General features: G+C 43.0%; 1 protein-coding gene across 6 annotated transcripts in view; it reads right to left on the reverse strand.

The window, feature by feature from the left end:
* The window catches only part of RUNX2 (RUNX family transcription factor 2), a 315866-nt gene that overhangs the window by 219203 nt on the left and 76668 nt on the right, over positions 1-19995 (reverse strand). For 3 of the 6 annotated variants that reach the window (XM_053668297.1, XM_037142580.2, XM_037142581.2), the window contains exon 2: positions 7295-7638. In XM_053668297.1, coding sequence (XP_053524272.1) covers positions 7295-7638 — 344 coding nt within the window. Of the gene's footprint in view, positions 1-7294; positions 8755-19995 lie in introns of those variants that run through there. The other 3 variants (XM_037142582.2, XM_037142584.2, XM_037142583.2) reach the window with 3 other exon arrangements.

Here is a 19995-nt window from a genome sequence, read left to right on the forward strand (position 1 = left end):
CTTTCCTTAAATTACAGGGCCCACTTCCACACCATTGCACTGTACTCAGGTGATCCTCATTTCAATGTGCATATATTAATAATTTATCTACTCCTTTTGATATACTTGCCCAAAACTGTGAGACTCACTGCTAGGAGTACAGATTATATTAAACTGGAAACCACATGAGGGAAGGGACTTTATCCATCTGGTTCAGCACTATATACCAAACTCCCACAAAGAGTGCCTGGTACAGACTAAGTATTTGATAAATATCTTTGAGATAAATAGCTTAAAGAACTTCCGGAAGAGCATCAAGTCCCATAGCCAACAGCTGCGAGGCTACCAGATAAAACTCTTAAGAGAGAACCAATTAAAGATTGAGTCAGCATCCCTTGCTAGCAGCAATATACCCTTGCTCCAAACTAGTTTTCCGACAACTTCTTCCATCCCAGAGAGGGAATCATGCCAACTATCATTTACTCATAGTATTTGGTTACTCCACTCAATCTGAGAAGATTTTCAGGTCAAGGGTAAATCCCTTGAGAACACGACTTCCTCCCTGCACACCTCAAGTGGCTGCTGACTATACAGGTAATGCAGTACTACCGATGGAGGCAACGTGCTTTACAATTTTTCAAATTCACAGTGCCAAAAATGTGAACATTTGAAAATATTGAAATAATTGACTACATTTGCCAGGATTCATCTCAATGGTTGACTTTTTTTACACTCAGCATATTGTGTTTTAACACCTGTTGTGTGGTTTTCTAAATATGGAACTAGTAAAGTGTATGAACAAAGGCAGAAAATTGTACTGTTTAGAAGAGAATAAATGCATCAAAATTCAAGAGGCTTCACTTTTTTCCCCACCTCTGCTATGATCTCATACAAGTAACTTCATCTCCAGAACTACAGTTTTCCAATATAAATTGGAAATAATTATTTTAAAGTCTGTAAATACATGTAGAAGATACTATGTAAGTATAGAGTGTAATTTTAATGATGTCCTTTTTGAAAGACGAGGAGGCTAACTTTCGTCCCAAGGTTTTTATTTATGAGCATCCTTAAAGGATGCAACTGAATATGGAATTCTTCACTCCATGTCCTGAGATGTTTTTTGTTGTTGAAAGATAAAGGATGACTGCTGATGGCTTTTACTCCGGTCTGGCTAAATTTCAGAAAAAAATATAAAGAAATCTGCCCCAATATGAAGATTTTCAAGAGCTCTGGGACATTATTATTTTACTGCATATTTTTAACATAATGGGGTTTTTTAGTTAGAAGAAAGAAAATTGATTCAATATGGGAAAATATGAAAGAAAAGATCCCTAAGAGTGAAATACATAAATCCATTTTACTTTGCTTAGGCAGCATAATAATGACCACATTAAATACTGGTTATGTCTTATGTATTACATTTAATACCAAAACAAATAGACAATCACAAATAGTGAGTCTACTATGAGGCTTAGAACTTGGCCTTTAAAAAACAAAAGCTAACTAAAACAGTATAGTGACAACTTTCCCTCTTATGGCTGAACTCTATTTTAATGGCTAAATATATTTTTTCCCTGCTCTGTGTTCTACAGAATCCCATTGCCTAATGATTTTCTGAGGGAAAACTGGGGGGAGAGCATACTGTTTTTAACTTTATATCAATTAGAAACATAATTATATGGTTGAGTTGTTTTTTTTAACGTAGATCTCTGAAAGCTAAAAAGTTTCCCTTGGAGATTCTTAACTGTGTTTATCCAAAAGAAAACCAAAAGAGGCCCTGGTTGGGAAGCTCAGTTGGTTAGAGCATCATCTGTACAGGCCAAGGTTGCAGGTTCCACCCCTGGTCAGGGCAAATTCGAGAATCAACCAATGGCCCTGGCCGCATATCTCAGTTGGCTGGACAGCTGTCTGCAAGAAACACCAGCGTTGCAGGATGCTGCCTGGTGAGGGCACATACAAGAAGCAACCAGTGAATGCATGGATGGGCGAAGCAACAGATCGATGTGTCTGTCTCTCACTCAAATCAATAAATGAAAATTTTTAAAAATTAAAGCATCAACCAATGAATGCATAAATAAGTATAATAACAAATAGAGGTTTCTCTCTCTCTAAAAAACGTCAATAAAAAAGTAAAAGAAAACCAAAAGAATGAAGAAATTTTTACACGTTTCATCTATACAAAACACAAATAATGGAAAACATTCTAGGAGGCAGAAAGAGAGAGCAGTCAAAAATCACTCTTTAGTTAGGAGTGGGGACACATTAAAATTTGTTTCCATAGTACCCAATACAAAAGTTCTGTTCTGCAAATAATTTGTGATGAAACCTTAGCAACTACATTTCTAGATGTTTTTAAAACATAAAATCTATAAATTCAAGCAACTTCACAGGAAAGAGGGTAGTTTTATGGCCTTATATTTTAGAATTGAGAAAGAAGTTCCTTTATTTAGTGCACCTCTCTACAACTAGCATGTAAATCACATGAAGCTTATACAAAATAAAAAACATTTAACTCTAGAAACACTATTGAGATTTTGAATGAGACTCCTTATGATTAAATATGTGAGTTACTCAGATAGAGAAGCAATGAAGAATTAATTCAGACCCTTAAAATTGTTTCTGTGGTCTTATTATATGGAAATAAAAATTGCCCATTACATTTCCATGAAGAGAAGGCTAGTCTTCACTAATCAATTACTCTTAGAGACCAATATCATTTGGCACATTGTACTTGCAGCAAAATTGAAATATAATTCTTTTCGGAGATAAAATCTAATCAAATCTTTTTTGGGGAATACAAAGACAGGTTCAAGGAAGTTATAGCAATAAGAAAAATGTTAATCCTATGGTAATTACTTAAAGATAACTTTAAATAAGCTATCAAAAACCTTCACAAATATGAGTTACTTTTTCAAGTGTAACCTAGAATTTAGGAACACCCAATTGAATCATAGAGGAAAAAAGTAGAAACAATATAAAGTATCATTTCATACTATCTAAAATATAAGTCAAAGAGAAAACTGATGGAAAGTAGTTCAGTTTAAGCCAGGAGTTTATGCGCCATGTTTCAAGCTCATTTGGATATTCCGAAATTTTTTGAAAGGATGCAAACAGCAATGACAAAGGACAAAAATAATGAAAAATATGCTTGTTTTCAAATGTAAGTTTTCTAAATTTAAAAAAAAAAGATTTGTTTTCCATCTAAAAAAGTTTTATTTCAATTACCTGATCAATAAGTTTTTAACTTTATTTTATTTAAAGGCATAACACAAAAATGTGTCTTAACACAACTTGAAATGTATTGATTTACATAATTTTGCATAACAATTCATAGTAGGCTTTAAAAGTATTTAACAGGTTTAAGAACTTGTTTTTCTTTGTTTAACTATAATTACATTGAAAAAGACACAAAGAAAATCTGATCATTAAATATGTAAGGAAAATACAATTCATTAGTGTCAAGTATTTGTTAGGTGCATACTTGTTTCTGAAAATGGGCCAATGATGTTGAAAAAATTATTCTCAGATAAAAATTGCTCCATCATTTTGAAACCCTACTTATGACAAATACTGAAAGCTATCATTAAACACACAGAATTAACTGTGAGTAATAGATCATATATCTAAAAATGTGTTTTCTTTAACATTGCCAGAAAAACATATGATACTGGTAAATATATAGCCCAGTGTTCTCTAACTTAAAACAGCACCATAGCCTTGCAATACTTTTGGACATATATCTGGACTTAAAATTTCTGCATAGTATTTCAGCTTGAAGGTATTTAAAGCAACTGAGCTGTGAACCCTGAACAGCAGGCTTCATGGCAGCGATGCTGACAGACCCCTAATTACAAGGGTGCTCCTGAATGCATCATTGACATACTCTCTCACTATTTCTGTTTGACCATTAACTATGAGATGGATTTGCAAATTGCTTTTTTGTCACCAGAATTTCAAGGACAGAAAGGCCTGGGGATCCTCTAATAGTATACCTTCACTATTTTAAGCTTTCAGTGAAATACACCTGAAAGAAATGTTAAAAATACTTATTTCCATTTCCTTGACACCTGGGAGGACGGTACATTTCAAAACTGCAGTGCTTTGTTAAAAATACAATGCTAATAAACAACTTTACATATTTTAAACTATACGGGTTGTTTCTGCATTTTTAAGAGCCAAGTATAAACAAATTAAGTATTTTTGTATAATCCCCAAAAAAGATCAGATGAACACATTACTTACAACTTAATACCATTGCCAATATCATTTTGAAGCACTACTTTAAAACATCAAAACACAGTCCATTGAATCCATGTGATTCCCTACGTGGTGAGTTCAGTGTCACAGAAGTAAAATATAGGCTCAATAAATATTGTATTGATTTGAATATCAGATTTCTCAACCATTTAGTTTTGTGTTTTTAAAATATATTTACCTGTCTGTATGTACCCATAACGCTATAATTTGCTTTCTACATGGCTCTATCATAGCCAAATTGTTCTCACTACTTTTAAAACTGAGACCTCTTCATATTACTTCTTATAGATTTATTTGACTTTATTGCAGTGGTAGAAAGCCTTACTGTTGTCAGGCTCTTATCCCAAAAGAAAGATAGAGTTTACTGTTAATAACATTCAGATGAAAACATAAATTGTTGTCTATGCCTGGATGTTCTGAATATTTTACACATCTTTTTCAGCAGAGACAAAACTTCTATATTCAGAGGATCTCAGCTATCACCTGCTACTTGCATTTTGTTAAACACAGGTATGTATGGGGGTGGGAAAACATTGAAAGTTCACATTTTAGATTAATTCAATTTTTTTCAATTAATATGAAATCAAATATTTACTTTAGTATGGCCATGTGTTAACTATGGCTTTGTTTGCTGGTTACAAGTAAAATCACTCTGTAACTGACAATAAGTATGATTAATAGCAAAGAAAGCCATTTCTCTACAAAATGATTTTTAAAAGGTGGTGCAAAAATCTGAAGACAACCAAAATCTGATAACAGGTCAGACTAAATTGCACTCTATCTGTATGCCAAAAACATCCTTTCTATCTAAAATACTAATGCTCCAAATCAGTTCAGCACCATAAATGTAAAAGAATACTTCAAAACAGTTCTACCTTAAATATGTTTGGCAGAACAAACGGAATCCAGACCATCAAACATCTAAATGGTATCTTTAAAAATGTAGGTACTTTTCCTTTAATTTTCACATATCCTGACTTGTGGCATTGTGTAAGCAAAATAGCTACTTATTTGTATGTGCTGTTTTCATCCAGGTTTTTTGTTTGTGTTTGGGATTTGGAGGTGGGGTGGAAATCAATGTCCACTCTCACAATAAAGCCAATTAGAAAATGCTGGGCCCTTGGATGATGAACACTGTAAAATATACCACTTGTACAGAAATTTAAATTTCTAAGTATTCGGAGCTTTTCATATTTCAAGAAGAAAATAACCTACAAGATGGGCAGTTTATTAAAGGAGACATACATTTCTTAAGCCAAGTGCAAAATGAAACTTGCCCCAGGCTGCATCATCCTCTTCCCATAACAACTTCTTCTGATTTCTGTTCTGATATAAAAACCCAGTGAGATAACCAGCTCTAATTGACCTGGACTCCTCTTTCTCTCCATCCCCACCTACACACGGAATCCGAACTGAAGCCTGGCAGGGGGATGAGGCCCGGAGGGATGAGGGATCAACTACTGGGAACTGCCCGTGGCCCGTGGGAGTCTGGCCCCAGGGCCACAGTGGAGAACCTGGCACGATTCCTCCTTTTCCTCCGTCGCCCTGCGGCCTTGCTACCCTGCCCTCCACAGACCCCAGACCCCAGGGGTCCCGGGCTAGACGGGGCCGGAACCGGCGTTCGAGCCTCCTCTCCGCGCTCGGCTCACCGCCCCCTTCATCCCGGCGTCCAGTCCCCGGAGAGGGGACCGCCCGGGGACCCGCTGCCCTCGCACCCAGCTCGGCCCTGGGGGTCTCCGCGTCTCCCCCCGGCGAGGGCTACGGGGCAATCTGGGTCGCAATGTGGACGCCCACCGGGCTGTGCCAGAGGCCGAGGACCCTGCACCCTCAACCTGCGGAGCCGCGACCGGGGACGCGGGCTGCGGACACCCGCCCTCAAACTAACGGGCCCGGCGGGCGGAGGAGGCCGCGGAGGGCGCTCCGAACCCCGGAGTCGCTCCCTCCGCACCCGGGCCGCGGGCCACAGCCGCCCGCGACCTCGTAGAGACGGGAGGGACCTTTGGGAACCAAGTCCTTTAGAAGTAAGAACAAGACAAATCCGCAAATTTTCACCTCAGATTTCAAGGCCGGCGAACCGAAGGCATTTCGCAGATTTCCCCTCGGGCCCGCCCGGCCGGGAGAGGCGGGGAGCTCCGTCCCCGCGGGAAGCAGCGGCCCGCGCCCCCGCCCCCTCGGCTGGCCCGCGCCGCCCGCACTCGGGGGTCCGCGCCCGCGATCCCCCGGCTCCCCCGCCTCCGGGCGCGCGACGACCCCGGCGGCCCCGCCTTCCTCCCGGTAACGGGAACTGCCGCGAGCCCGGGAGCGGAGCAAATACCCCTGCCCTGCCCGTCCCCCTCACACGCTCCCCGAGCCCCGAGGTTTGCCTGCGACCCCCTCGGGCACCGGCGTGGCGGCCCACGCGCCGAAGCCGGCGCCCCGCCCCGGGCGCGAACTCCTGGCGCGGTCACTTGGAGAACACCGGTACCCAAACCCGGGACAGGCCGGGGCCGCTGAGGCTCCAGCGGGTCAGAACTGGGGGCACCAAACGAGCGGAGGGGCGATCGGCCGGGAGGAGAGCGGGCAGCGGCGCCAGGAACCCTGGGGAGGGCCCGCGCGGGCAGCCCGCAGTGCGGGGCCGGCTGGCATGCCCGGGGGGAGGACGCAGAAGTCGGGGGGTGGGGGGGGATGCCGGGGATCCTCACCCCTGGGGTGGGGGGCGGGGGCCATGCAACGAGTGGACACCTGGAGGCTCTGGGGAGACGGGACACAGGTCCGAGGAGTGGGTTAGAACTTCGGCGGGGAGGTGTGAGGGGTGATGAACGGACAGAGGGGACAGGGGCTGGCGTGGCGGCTGCGGGCACAGGTGGGAGAAGGAGGGATCTGCGCCGGGTCACTGCTCCCAAGCCCGCTGGGAAATCCGGGGGAAGAGGGCGGTCCAGGGGTCCCCGGAGTCAGAGCCTCCAAGGTAGACCGGAGGCCTGGAACCTCGTCCGGCCCCGGCCCCCCGCGGTCCAGGAGACGCCCGCGGGCAGGTCCCACGGCGTCCGGCCCGAGGCGGGTGGTGGCCGCAGCTTCTTACCTTGAAGGCCACGGGCAGGGTCTTGTTGCAACGCCAGTGCGAGGGCAGCACGGAGCACAGGAAGTTGGGGCTGTCAGTACGGACTAGCTCGGCCGGGTGGTCAGCTATGATCTCCACCATGGTGCGGTTGTCGTGCGGCGGCCGCAACCGGGGCACCGCAGCCGCTGCCGCAGCCGCCGCCGCCGCCGCTGCCTCTTGCTGCTGCTGCTGCTGCTGCTGTTGCTGCTGCTGTTGCTGCTGCTGCTGCTGTTGCTGCTGCGCAGCCACCACCGGGCTCACGTCGCTCATCTTGCCGGGCTGCAGGCTGCTGGAGGGGGGGCTGAAGCGCCGGCTGGTGCTCGGATCTACGGGAATACGCATCACAACAGCCACAAGTTAGCGAAGTGGCCGGGGGAGGGGGAGGAGGGTGGAAATGAGGGGCGAGGAGGAGGAAACTGGGGGGGGTGGAGGCGAGACGGGGGAGAGGGGATGGAGGTGATGGGACTGAGGAGGTGAGAAATCAAGTTCGATGAAGCCGACTGCCAGGCCGAGTCTGACGGGGGACAGCGGTGGTGACTCGGAGAGGTCGGGTTGGCGGGTGGGGAGACCCGGGAGGCGCAGATCTTTGCAGGAGCCTTTGGAACACTCAGGGTGGCAGCTGCGAACGGGTGCAGGGATGTGTTTGGCCCGGGGAGGCGGGGGGTGGCTTCAGTTTGCAGCTTAGAGCGGGGTCCCTTGGGGCACCGCGTCCTGGGTGCGCTGGCGCCCCCTCCCAGTTCGAGTCCGACGGTGGAGGCGAGTGCGTTTAGTCCAGCCTCGGGGCCGGCCGTGCCCCGCGCAGCCCGCCACCGCCGCGCCTCCCCGCGCGCAGCTATCCAGCTGCAGGCGTCCGCGCCGCCGCCCGCCGGCTTGGGCTGCTACCGCCGCCTCCTCCGCGCGGCCGCCGCTCCCCCCGCGCCGGCTGCGCGCTCAGATTCCTCCCGCGGCGGCTGCCAGCCCGGCTCCCCGGCTCCGCTCCTTCCTTTCCCTTCTCCTCTTCTCCCCCTCTCACCGCCACCTCCTTGCATCCACTCCCTCCTGCTATTTGCAAAGCTCCCCTGACCCTCGCGCTTTGAGGTGTCAGGAGGTAAGTCTCAGGCAGCGGATTTCGGGGCAACGGATCTTGAGCATTCGAATAGCAGCCGCTGCCGCCGCCCGCCGGCCGGGAGAAGGAGCCCCCTGGACGCCGCGCGCAGCTTCCGAAGCCGAGAGAGGCGGCCCTGGTCTAAGGGCATCTAGCCTGGTCTCGTCCTCTCGCTTCTTCCCGCCTCCCCACCGCCCCCCCCCCCCCCCAGGGCAAGGAACCCCCTTCTAGGTCGGACGAGGTTGAAGCGGAGACGCCAGACAGCCGCGGGCTGATCTGACTGTCGGTATTTTTCGTTGTAACTTCAGGAGAGGAGGAAGGAAAATTCTTAAGCCTCTGTGCTGACTTCTCCGCTCTCTTCACCCTTCCCCCACCCTACCCGCCCCCCACCTCTGCCGTGGCGGCTCCCGGGGGTGAAAAAGATTTTGCAGAGTTTGGATGTGTTGTTTTTTTTTTGTCTTAAGTGACACAAAAAATGGGAAAGGGTCACGCGTCAAAATAGTTTTTAAAAACTCGAGTGGGTGACTGGACAGTGTTTTTTTTTTTTCTTTCTATATTCAAATTTGTTGTTCCTAGAGAACAAGGTTGACTTGTTTTAAGGACTGGAAAACTGTCATCTTGGTGATTAAAATAAATTGCAAAAACCCTTGCTGGAAAGAAATTCCAGCAATTTTCCATCAATTTAGATATTCTATTAAGTCTATTCTGCCTCTAAAACTACGTCTCATGTCTTAACTCTCTTTCCCACCACTCCCGGGGAAAAAAGTAAAACTACAAAATAAAATATTCAAAATGTTTCCATGGCTATTTATTTGTGTGTTTATTTCCCAATACGGGTTTAAAAAGCGATTTTGGATCCCCCAAAAAGTTGTGGTCGAGAGGATGAAGGAGCGCGGGGGAAAAAGCGGCAGTTTTACCTAAAATGTGGTTTTTGGAGGCTGGGATTTCTAATGATTAGGTTTTTGTGGTTTATATAGACACGACTCTGGCTGAGGCGATCATTACGCTGATGAGAGTCAGAAGCACGTGGGTGTCTCCGAACAGCCTCAGACTCTGAGCCTTCAAAACAAATAAAACAACGTGCGGCGCCCGCAGAAGCCGGGAAATCCGCTTGAGGCTCCTGCGCCCCTCTAAGGGGGCACCAGGCCGGTTCCCTCCAAGGTGTGTGGACTGCTACGTTCCTTGCTTACTGTCAAACTCCTTCAAGCCTTCCAAAGCTCGAAAACGTGTTTGCAAAAAGAATCATCAGTTGTCAAAGTTTCAAAGATTCCTAATAGAGTAGCTGACACAGTAATAAATTATTTTATAAATAAATGAAAAATTAGAATGCCTCCTCCACCTCGGAGCATTAAGGAAGGTAGTTGAGTCACCACTGATCTCCCCCCTATCTCTTTTCAAACAATTGATGTACCCATTAATTAGCGTTTTTATTGCTCAGCGCAGACCCCTCTCTCACCCCAGTAGCGACCCGCCAGGACCCTCCTCCCTCTCCGTTGCTGGAGCACTGAGTCCTCTCGCTGAGCCAGCGCTGGGGTCGCCCGCCTTTGAATGGGTCTAGAGGAGCTTAGAGAGTGTGCGTTGGGGTGGGGGTGGGACACAGAAAAGGGGACCTGGTGCCAGTCAAGGATTTTGGAGCCCATTTCAAGCGTAAGATGAACTTGAAGGGCTGTATTTAGTTGAGTGACTTGGAGACCAGGTTTGCCCTCTACAAAGATATGCACCGGAGATAGAGGGGCTTTCAGCTGCAGGAGCGATGGAAGGGAGGTGGGTAGCCATGGGCGCAAGCGCGGGAGGGGTAAGGATGGGGTTCAGGAGACATTGCTCTGTCCTTCCCCCTTGGGGATTGATTTTCACATTCCTTTTCTCCATTCACAACTCCGAGCCTCCCCCTCATCCGTCTTGCATTTTCCCACTTTTTTTCTCCACGTTCCCGCCTCACTCCCTAATTCCCCCACAGACGCGAGCCAGTTCGCCTAGACTCTCCAGCCTCCTCTGCCTTCCCACGGCCGCCGGCCACCCTTGTTGGCCTGGAGAAAAATCGTGCACCAGCTACGAAGACACCCCCACCCCCCAGCCTACTCCTCGCTCCTCGGCCTGGCAGCTGCAAGGGTGTGAGAACAAACTTATCCAGACGAACTTGACGCGCAGCGAGGAACTTAGTTGTCCGCTGCGCGTGCGATTTTTAATTATCTTTTCCGTCGCAGGGGAGAGCTCTAACCCCGGGCACCGATGCGCCTCCTGAGCGCACAAGGGCACAGTCTTCCCCGGCCGAAGGCTGCCGACCTATGAAGGGAAGTCAGGCTTACCCCTCCAAAACAGTAATAAAGATAAGACAGCATCCATTACTCTCCTACCTTACACCCACTCACAGGCACTCAGACACACACTCTCGAACGTCCACACACTGACACTCTTAAATACACATTTACACATACACAGCTCACGTACATGGTTTTTTGGGGTTGTTCTGTTCTGGGGTGTTTTTTTTTTCTTTTCCTTTTAGGTGGGCACTTTGTTTTGGGCACACGGTATACACTGTCTAACAAAGATCTGTGACTTGTTCTGTTTTGTTTTTAAAGGTGCGGTGGCTGCAAAGGAAGGGAGAAGTTACAGGAAGTGAATTATTTCTGTGGTCAAAGGGAGATAGAAATTCAGTAGCTACAGCCGTAGGTTATATGCCAGTATATCTGGGGTTCTCCTTATCATCATCCCAGGAAGTCCCCAAAGCAGGGAACTCCCAGATAACTCGAAGATGCTAAGTAATAGTCAATATTTCATATATGGGCGACCAGACAAGGCTTTTTTGAACAAGATATTGGAGGGTATTTTAAATTTCAGTAATCACCTAAGGGGCTTTACCTCTTTCTTTCTCTCTCACTTTATTCCCTCTTCTTTGTCTTACTTGGTGGATAGCAAAACATGCAGGCCTCCATGGGAGTACCTTGGCTGGGGATTTTAAGGGCAATTTATTCAATGGGGAATTATTTATTTTAATTAATCATATCTGGTAATTCAGTTTGAAAGGCTTCCTTGGGCACCCTCCCTCCATTTCACGTTTCAGTGGAACTAATATAAGCAGCTCCTGGAAGTTAGTAGTCTTGGATCCCTTAAAATATCCTACAGTTATTTATAACATGGAAATGAAATTTTCCACCGAATACCCTAACAACATTTCAGGTATCTGGCACTGCAGATTTTCAGTCTCCTTGAAAAATACCCTTTTGCTGAACATTCACACTTTCAACTGGAGCTAACTGAGCCTGGAACCGATGATGTCTTGGCTCTAAGAATTATACTTAAAGGAAGAAAACATTTTTACAGACCCTTAAACCAAACCTCTCCTGGTAGGCACATATAAAAACCCTGAAATTTCACATCTGTGTATTTTGTGTTATAGTTTGCATGATCTCACTCGGGTTTTGATTTTCTTCACTCCAAAGTGTTTGGAACAAATTAACCACTAGATTCCTGTTCAGAACTATTTACCTTTTCTGTTGTATGTTATGGCATAAAAAGAAGAACGTACAATTTTTTCTGAAAATGTGGCTGCTCTAGAAGATACAAGCGCAGATTTCCCCTTCGTGTCCTTTAACACTTAGTATGACTGTTCAGTAACAACAACTGGTGAATGAAATCTGAAGTGGTCAAGTTATTTCTATCTAATCAAAGAATTGAATCCCTAAACTGGGAACAAAACCCCTGCTTCTTTCATTCAAATTTCATCCTCTAACCCCTATACATTATTTTATATATACTTTTTCTTGATGAAATGTGAAAAAGTCACCAGAAAATCTTACAATCGTTTCCAATGGACCAGCTAATAAGCTCGAATAAACTTTCAGATGTTCAGTGGAAAGTCATGGACATACTGATGATCCCTAAAGTTTTGGGGTGTCATATGGAAAACTCTCTAAACAGAGGTTTCCTTTGGATGGTGACTGAGTTAAGGATATCTAGCTCTTGAAGAAGCAGTACTGCCAGAAGGCCAGGGGTTGTCATACGACATACAGCCCGCAGGCCAAATCTGGCCTGATGCCTATTTCCATACGACCCAAAGTCAAGAATGGGTTTTGTATTGTTAAACACTTGGGAAACTTCACAATAAGAAGAATATTCATGGCACGTGGAAATGATATAAAATTCAAACTTCAGTGTCCACAAATAAAGTTTTATTAGGACATAGCTGTATTCATGTGTTTATGTATTGTCTTTAGCTGACTTTGCCTAACACAGCGTAATTGTGTAGTTATTTCAAAGACCATATGGCCTGTAACACCAAAAATAGTTCATATCTGGTTTTTCATAGGAAAGTTTGCCAGTCCCTGCCCTAGAGTAGAAGGGATGAAGGGCCCTAGCAGAATAGGACAGCGGAAAGGGATAGATAGTAAAAGAAGATATTGGAGCAGAGTGTGTATGCGATCCAGATTAGGTTTTTTAAAAAAGTGAAACATGCCACCATTTAATGTGTTCTTTTCTGTATAAATTGTTAACTACTTAGACTAATATTTTTCATCCAATAATTTTGGATGTGCGAAAACAGACAGAAAAGAATGAGGAGTTAGCGTTGTTTCGTGGTCTCCTGAAGGACAGTCATCTGCTACAGCTCAACGTAGCAGCGTTTCCATTGTCCTTCATAGTGGGAGCACATTAACTGCACAGATGAGAAAAAGACTAAAAAAAACTTCGACATAGTCTGAACGTAAAAAAAAACAGGTAAGGTTTTAATAAGTTTATTCCACCTGTTTTACAGATGATTACACAAGAAACATAAACGAGCTTACTAAGAATTTTCTGGTATACAATATTTTCACAAGTCCTGTATATATACTTTTAAGACAATGAGCTTGAAAACTTAGGTGGTCTCAAAGCTTTCTGATGTTTTCCATTTTAATTTTTTATACGGTTAAATACTGACTGATTTGTTTTGAGCTCAGTAGATTTTCCCCCTTGTCAATGTACCTATAATAATTTGCAAGACATGAAATGTTTGTATTGGAGGGTTTAGTGTTATACACTTTTCCTTGTTGTTCTAGTTAGCATCCCCGTGGGCCATTTTCAGACATTTATAAGAGAGCGTGGCATCGTCATAAAAAGACTGACACCCAACACAGGATCTCTCAGAACCACATTTATGGAGCGGCTGTCAAACTGCTCTTCAGGAATGGCACTGACCGAAGTGGCGTCGTGTGTGACTAAAAGAGCAACTTACTTAATGACATCCTATTTGCCCGAAGAGACCAATGTGATTTCTTAAAAGGGTCTAATTTATTGCCCAGGGGTCAGAGAAATAACACTAATTTTCCCAAATCAGCCTTTTAGTATTTTGGTGTTACCCGTTGTTCTATGGCAGTAGCAGTAATCTTTGAGAAGTAGTGGAATATGAAATGTAAAAGTTAATAACATTTTGATGAAACATGCAAGAACATCCTAAAATTATAGGTTTCCTGTAGTCGTTTAACCATTTTTTATGGATGTGCTTGCTTATTATGTTTAAGGCACCTAGGAAAGGGCTTAATAATTTTCTCCAACTTTAATCCCACTACTCAGAGTTCCGAAGCTTCACTTTAGACGTTGGTATGGTGACCTGAACCGTGCATCACCAGTCCACGCTCTGCCATCAGGGTGAGAAATATAAATCATAATACTCTCAGTCCACCTAACAAAATACAAAAGCCAGCATTTGCACAGTATGGGAATTTTGGATTACAAACTAGGAAAGTAGAAAACATAGAAAAGAGAAAAATAAGTAAAATGCTAAGAGTCCAGCTCAGTCCTTTTAGCTGCAGTCCTAGGGGATGTACTTCCAGGGAACCATCCTAAGGGTTTCCCTCCTTTGCATTTCATACTCAGAGATTCTTCCTCCAGCTGTGGGACGGGGGGGTCCCACCCCACACCGGGCTTTTCTGAACTAAGTTTTTTTTTTCAGAGAAAGCACTTTCTTCTTCCCATCTAGCCATGATCAAGTTCTATAAGCAATGATTCTTTTCTCTTCTTTGACTTCAAATGAATTATCTTTTCATTGGGCAGAATCTGTTCCTCAGTCATAATCCTGAAAGTCACTGTTTTTCTTCCAGATCACTTTTCTTCCTAAGGAGTGCCAGTTTATCAACTTATTGCCTCTCGGATCCAAATTCATCTCATTTACCTTCTCTGTGAAAATGAATCTGGGCCCTTGAAATATTTCTCTTTGCCAGATGGCACTGACCTTTTGTCAGTAGGGGATATTGGAGAAATACTGCAGGAGGAAAGAGCTTTGCCTCCTTGTTCCCTTGTACTCAAACAACAGGTTTCTACAGCCGAGCACAGGCAGCTTCTCCAGAGTCAGCTCTGCAGCAAGGGGGCCTCACCCGTGCCAGGCTCCTGCAGCACACATCTTCCCCCTGTCCCCTCCTCCCTTGGCTACTTTGTAGCAGTGTGCCTCTCTGGTAAGATGCCTACTCCTGAACAGCTTTCCCCAGCACCCTAGATCCAGCAACTGCCACCAATGCAACTTCTCTGCCATCGAGAACCAAGGCTGTGCTCTCCCAGCAAGTTCCAGTTCTCAGCCTCAAGTTGCTCTATTTCGTTCTTGCAAGTGGGTAGTGGATGCTCTTATTCCTATAATTCTTTAGAGTTCTCTTTACTTCTTCCTACCCAACTCTTTCTCACTTCAATCTCTTGTTATAGTCAACTATTCTTTATATTAACTCTCCTTGTTCAAATTACTGTGTGGTCTCTTTTTCCTCATTATTCCCAGGATGATAATGCTGGGGTTTCAATTATCTGGCTGCTAAAATGTTCTTATGCATATTGGGTCCCATGCTCAGTAACCTTATTAGCGTCATTATAAGATAAGTATTTCTAACACTGCATCACCATTTATTAAATGATTTATCTCTATGTGATAGGTATGATAAATATACACTTAGAAGACATATATTCTTAAGAGAAATCGGTGTGGACAGAGAGTAGAGATAAAATTGGTCAATATTTACCCTCACCCTGAGTCCTTTTGACATACTCCATGGAAATTCATAGTCCACAGTCTATTAAAACACATATAAATTAAATCACACGCAAGAATTTCAGAGCTTCTCCATGCCTAGATCTGATACAAATCTGGAGTCAGGGAAGTGCATAGATATGTTGAAGGTCCAGGAAAGCAAAATGCTACCACCACCAAGGGAAGGAGGGTTAGAGCAGATTAGATGACGGTGCCTTCTCGTACTTGCAGTCAGAGACTAGGCAATGCTATGACCCTCCAGTAAAATAAATCAGGAAAGCGTTGGATTAAACAAAATAAATAGACCTAGCATTGCTCATTTTTCTCCCAGCTTTTAATACACTATATGTATCTTGAATCTGCCTAAGGAGAGCCTAGAATACACTGTCTCCTAATTTTATTTAAATATTGCCTCGAACAGACTTAAAAGTTTTCTAAGTATTTTTAGAAAATACTGGGCTAGCAACATGGAAAAAAAATATTGAAGCATTAAAGGGACCATCGTGTCTGGAAGGGAACATTTTTATGTAGTAAAAGGGGAAATAAAGCTGGCTGGGCTGCTTATCACCATGTCACAGAGGACCCCAGTACTGTGATTACTACCTTCGTACTCACTTACAAGAGGGAGGATGTTCAGGCTGCTTCTAGAAGCCATGCTCTTGGCCTTGCCCCACCATTCCAGCCCATTACTCTCATTGGTATGAACAGGACTGCTGAATAGAAGCTTCTCTGGGCGGAGCCAGGAGAAGGGTGAGGGCAAGAGAATCATGTACGTGCAGGGTCAGATTCTATCTTTATTTAAAGTTTTCATACTTTGTTCATCATGATCTTTTGATATAAAATTGAATTTTTAAGAATATTGCATTAAATATTACCTTAAAATAATAGGCTTCCTGGAACCTCTTTTATATTTTGCACCCAAGGCCAGTACCTCAGTTCATTTCATCCTCATCCTGGCCCAGCCTTAGCACTGTGGGTGTACAATGCTTACTGAGGGATTCCTGACCTCCCTGCCTCATTACTGTCTTTCCTTTTAAAAAATATATTACTAAATGTAAACACAAATAGCAATAATTCCATATTCTTCCACAAAAGAGCACACAACTTTCAGTACCTACCTGAGGTTTCAATAGAAGATCTAACAAAAGAGCTTGGCCTTCAATACTGTGTAAGGTAAGTGTGTGTGTGTGTGCTTGGTTATCACTCTTTGGCAGCAAAAATACAGATCATCTGCTTCTTATTATGTAACTTTAAAAAGGCAAAGATGTGTTTTCACTGTTACTTTATTTAAATAAAATATATTGCAAACACAATATATTTAGAGCCTGTTACTTTTCATTTCTGTAAGTATATCTTTGGTGTTAAATTAATTAGATCCTTAAATAAATACCTGGATTCTATCATTAAACCTTTACCAGAGTTTTATAAGAGACAATCTGTACTGGTGCCACTGTAAAAGTAAACTTGTACCAGAGTGGGAAAAAAGATTTAAAAAGCTTTTACTTGGACAGTGTTCTTTCCTTTGCCAATACTATTCATTCTTTTTCTGTTAATTCACATCTTTGTCCAAAGAACACATTTATTTCTATTTTGTAAGTAAAATCTCTAACTTTTCATAGTTTTTGATGACCAAATTTGAAAATTAATCATAACATATTGATTCCTAGGTGTTCTGAAACAGTGATTTCTTACATGCCTTAAAATCAAACTCCTTCCAAGACTTGGTGTCATGATTTATTATATATTGTCACAATCTTTATTTTTTTCTCCATCTTGGTTAATGGTGCCTTTTCATACAGGATTGTGAGTTCCATTATGGTAAGAATTATGTTTGTCTGGTTTACAAATAATCTGGAACCACACCACTACAGAAGTCCAGGAAATACCACCCCTGTATACTCCATGTGTACACAATATCAATAGTGTCCCCTAGAGTGGTGTCACATGGCAGCCCTAGATGGCCCCCACAGCTGGCATAAGGTCTGGCACAGAGAATGTAATTGATATATTGGGTGAGCCAAAAAGTTCTTTCAGTGGCTCTAGTAGCATTTAGTTGTCTTTAACTTCATTCAAAACAATTTTGTTAGATTGCATTCAAAAAACATATCAATATTGGTGAATTTGGGGGCAGCCATTTTTAATATTGAAGATGGAGAAAAATACGCAACATTTTTGGTGTATGATGCTTTATTATTTCAAGAAAGGTAAAAACACAACTGAAATGCAAAAAAAAATGATCCGAGTAGTGTATGGAGAAGGTGCTATGATTGATCAAATGTGTCAAATGTGGTTTGTGAAGTTTTTTGGTACTATTGACATTTTAGCCAAATAATTCTTTGCTGTCTTACACATTGGAAGATGTTTAGCAGCACCCCTGGCCTCTATCCACTAGAAGCCAATAGCAGGAGATGGCTGACATACTCAAAATATCCAAATCAATAAAGTTATTGGTGAAAATAAAAACTGTATCATTTATTTTACAGAAAAAAATTGTACAAACTTTTTGGCCAACCAAATATATTAGTTGATTGAATGACTGACTGAATATACTCCCTCTTAAGTAGAAACTTGAGTATAATGATAATTTTCTCCATCATTTTTCACTTCTAGCCTGCCACCTAATTCTATTGATACTTTTTAAAATATTTTATTTATTTATTTTTAGAGAGAGAGAGGAAGAAAGGGAGGAAGAGAGGGAGAGAAACAGCAATGCATGTTTGCCTTTTGCACGCCCCCTACCGGGGACCTGGCCTGCAACTCAGGCACGTGCCCTGGCTAGTAATCCAACCGGCAACCCTTTGCTTTGAAGCCCATGCTTAATCCACTGAGCTACACCAGCTGGGGCTATTAATGATACTTCTTGAATATTACTCATATATTTTATCTTTCCATCTGCATTATCACTGCCTTAGTTCAAGTCTCTATTTTGACTCTCCACTGCAATAGACCCCTAACTTCTCTGTCTGCCTTGATTCACACCAATCTCAAGCCCAATCCATCCTCCACATTGCCATCAGAGTGTTCACTTTAGAATATAATTTCAATCACGTTATTGCATTGCTTAAAACTCTCCAGTGATTCCAAATCGTCTATCACACAGGATAAACTTTTTTATAATCTGGTCTTCTCAAGTGATCATCACAGAACCACAAATTCAAGGTTTAAAAGGTGAAACCAAAATTTGAAAACAAACATATCTCATGAAAAACCCCAACCCACATATGTCCTCATATTCTTTGCGATTTGCATTTACTTCAGTTATTACACTCATCACCTGAATTATCTGTTCGCCTAAATGTCTCTCAAATAAAGTATAAGTTCATTGAGGGTAGTGATTGGTTTCACTTATTTTATCCTCACTACTCAGCATAACACTAACACAATTAGCGCTTACAAATATTTGTTAAAAATGAGTCAGTGAATAAGTGAACTTACTTAAAATTCTATTTAGACCTGAATTTTCTTTCCTTTAAAATAGAATTTTTGTTATTAAATATTATGGATCTGTCTGAAATTATTGAATATTGATGTATATGTGGAGCCATGGAAACTTTCTTGTGTTTTCCTGAAAGTGTGAACTGGGGGGAAAGACTTGGGATAATGGTTTGGCATTATCTAGTACAGACGAAGCTGCGTGTACTCTGTGCCTTAGCAGTTCCACACCTAAGTAACTACGCTACTTATGAAACATATGGAGAATGACAGTATTTTGCATGTCATACTGGAATAAAGAAATGAGAGGCTTATACTTATAAGCAAGGGGGCATATCTCCAGCCACCTCGGCCCAGACTGTGTCCTGAGTGCTCAGGATCAATATCTCAACACTTGTGCTATACTAGTGGTCTGCAAAACTAGTGTAATGCGGTTTAATGTGTTACTTATGAATATTCATTTAGCTTTATAAAGTAGCAGAAACAAATAAGGGGGGTAAAAGAGACTAAATATAGAAGAAAATAGCTTGTGAGACATGCTTGACATAAAGGAAGTAAAGCATATGTATGCCCAACATCAACAGAAGGAATAGAAGGACCAAGAGCATCAAATATTCACAATACACTACAGATACCTGAGGGACTTGGTGTTACTGAGATCTTAAATTGGCATCTCATTGATGACATTCTGGCCCATGTATCCTCTGCCCAGTAAATTCTGTAGCTGTTCATCAATCTAATTTGCAAGCTACTACTGTGTCCTGGTGTCCCGTAAATAAGTATGTATTGGTTCTAGACATCTGTCTTCTGCAGAGCTCTCTTTCACAAATTTCAGCTTGGGTTTATAACCACACCATTGTGGGAAGGTTGGTGCATCAGAAAAAGAGATGAAACCTATGTACTTTGCATAATTTACAATTTAGGCAGTGTAATCCTTCCACCCTGCTTACAGCCCATCCTAAGTGTATTAATCTACACCATGCATATCCCCTTGCTTCTCCTTCTGTTTTCAATTAATTCAATAAATTGCCCTATTGGAGAATCTTAATGTGATCTGTAAGCCTTTTGTTCAGCAACAAACAGCTTGTCTCAGTGTTCCAAGAAGCTACCATTGCATCAAGATCACTTTCCACAGAATGCTGGATTACATGTACCCCTAATAGGACATGAAAACTTTCAGGAGCA

Source organism: Artibeus jamaicensis, unplaced genomic scaffold, assembly GCF_021234435.1.
Source record: "Artibeus jamaicensis isolate MK-2021 breed Jamaican fruit bat unplaced genomic scaffold, CSHL_Jam_final contig_484, whole genome shotgun sequence".
NCBI classification, from domain to species: domain Eukaryota; kingdom Metazoa; phylum Chordata; class Mammalia; order Chiroptera; family Phyllostomidae; genus Artibeus; species Artibeus jamaicensis.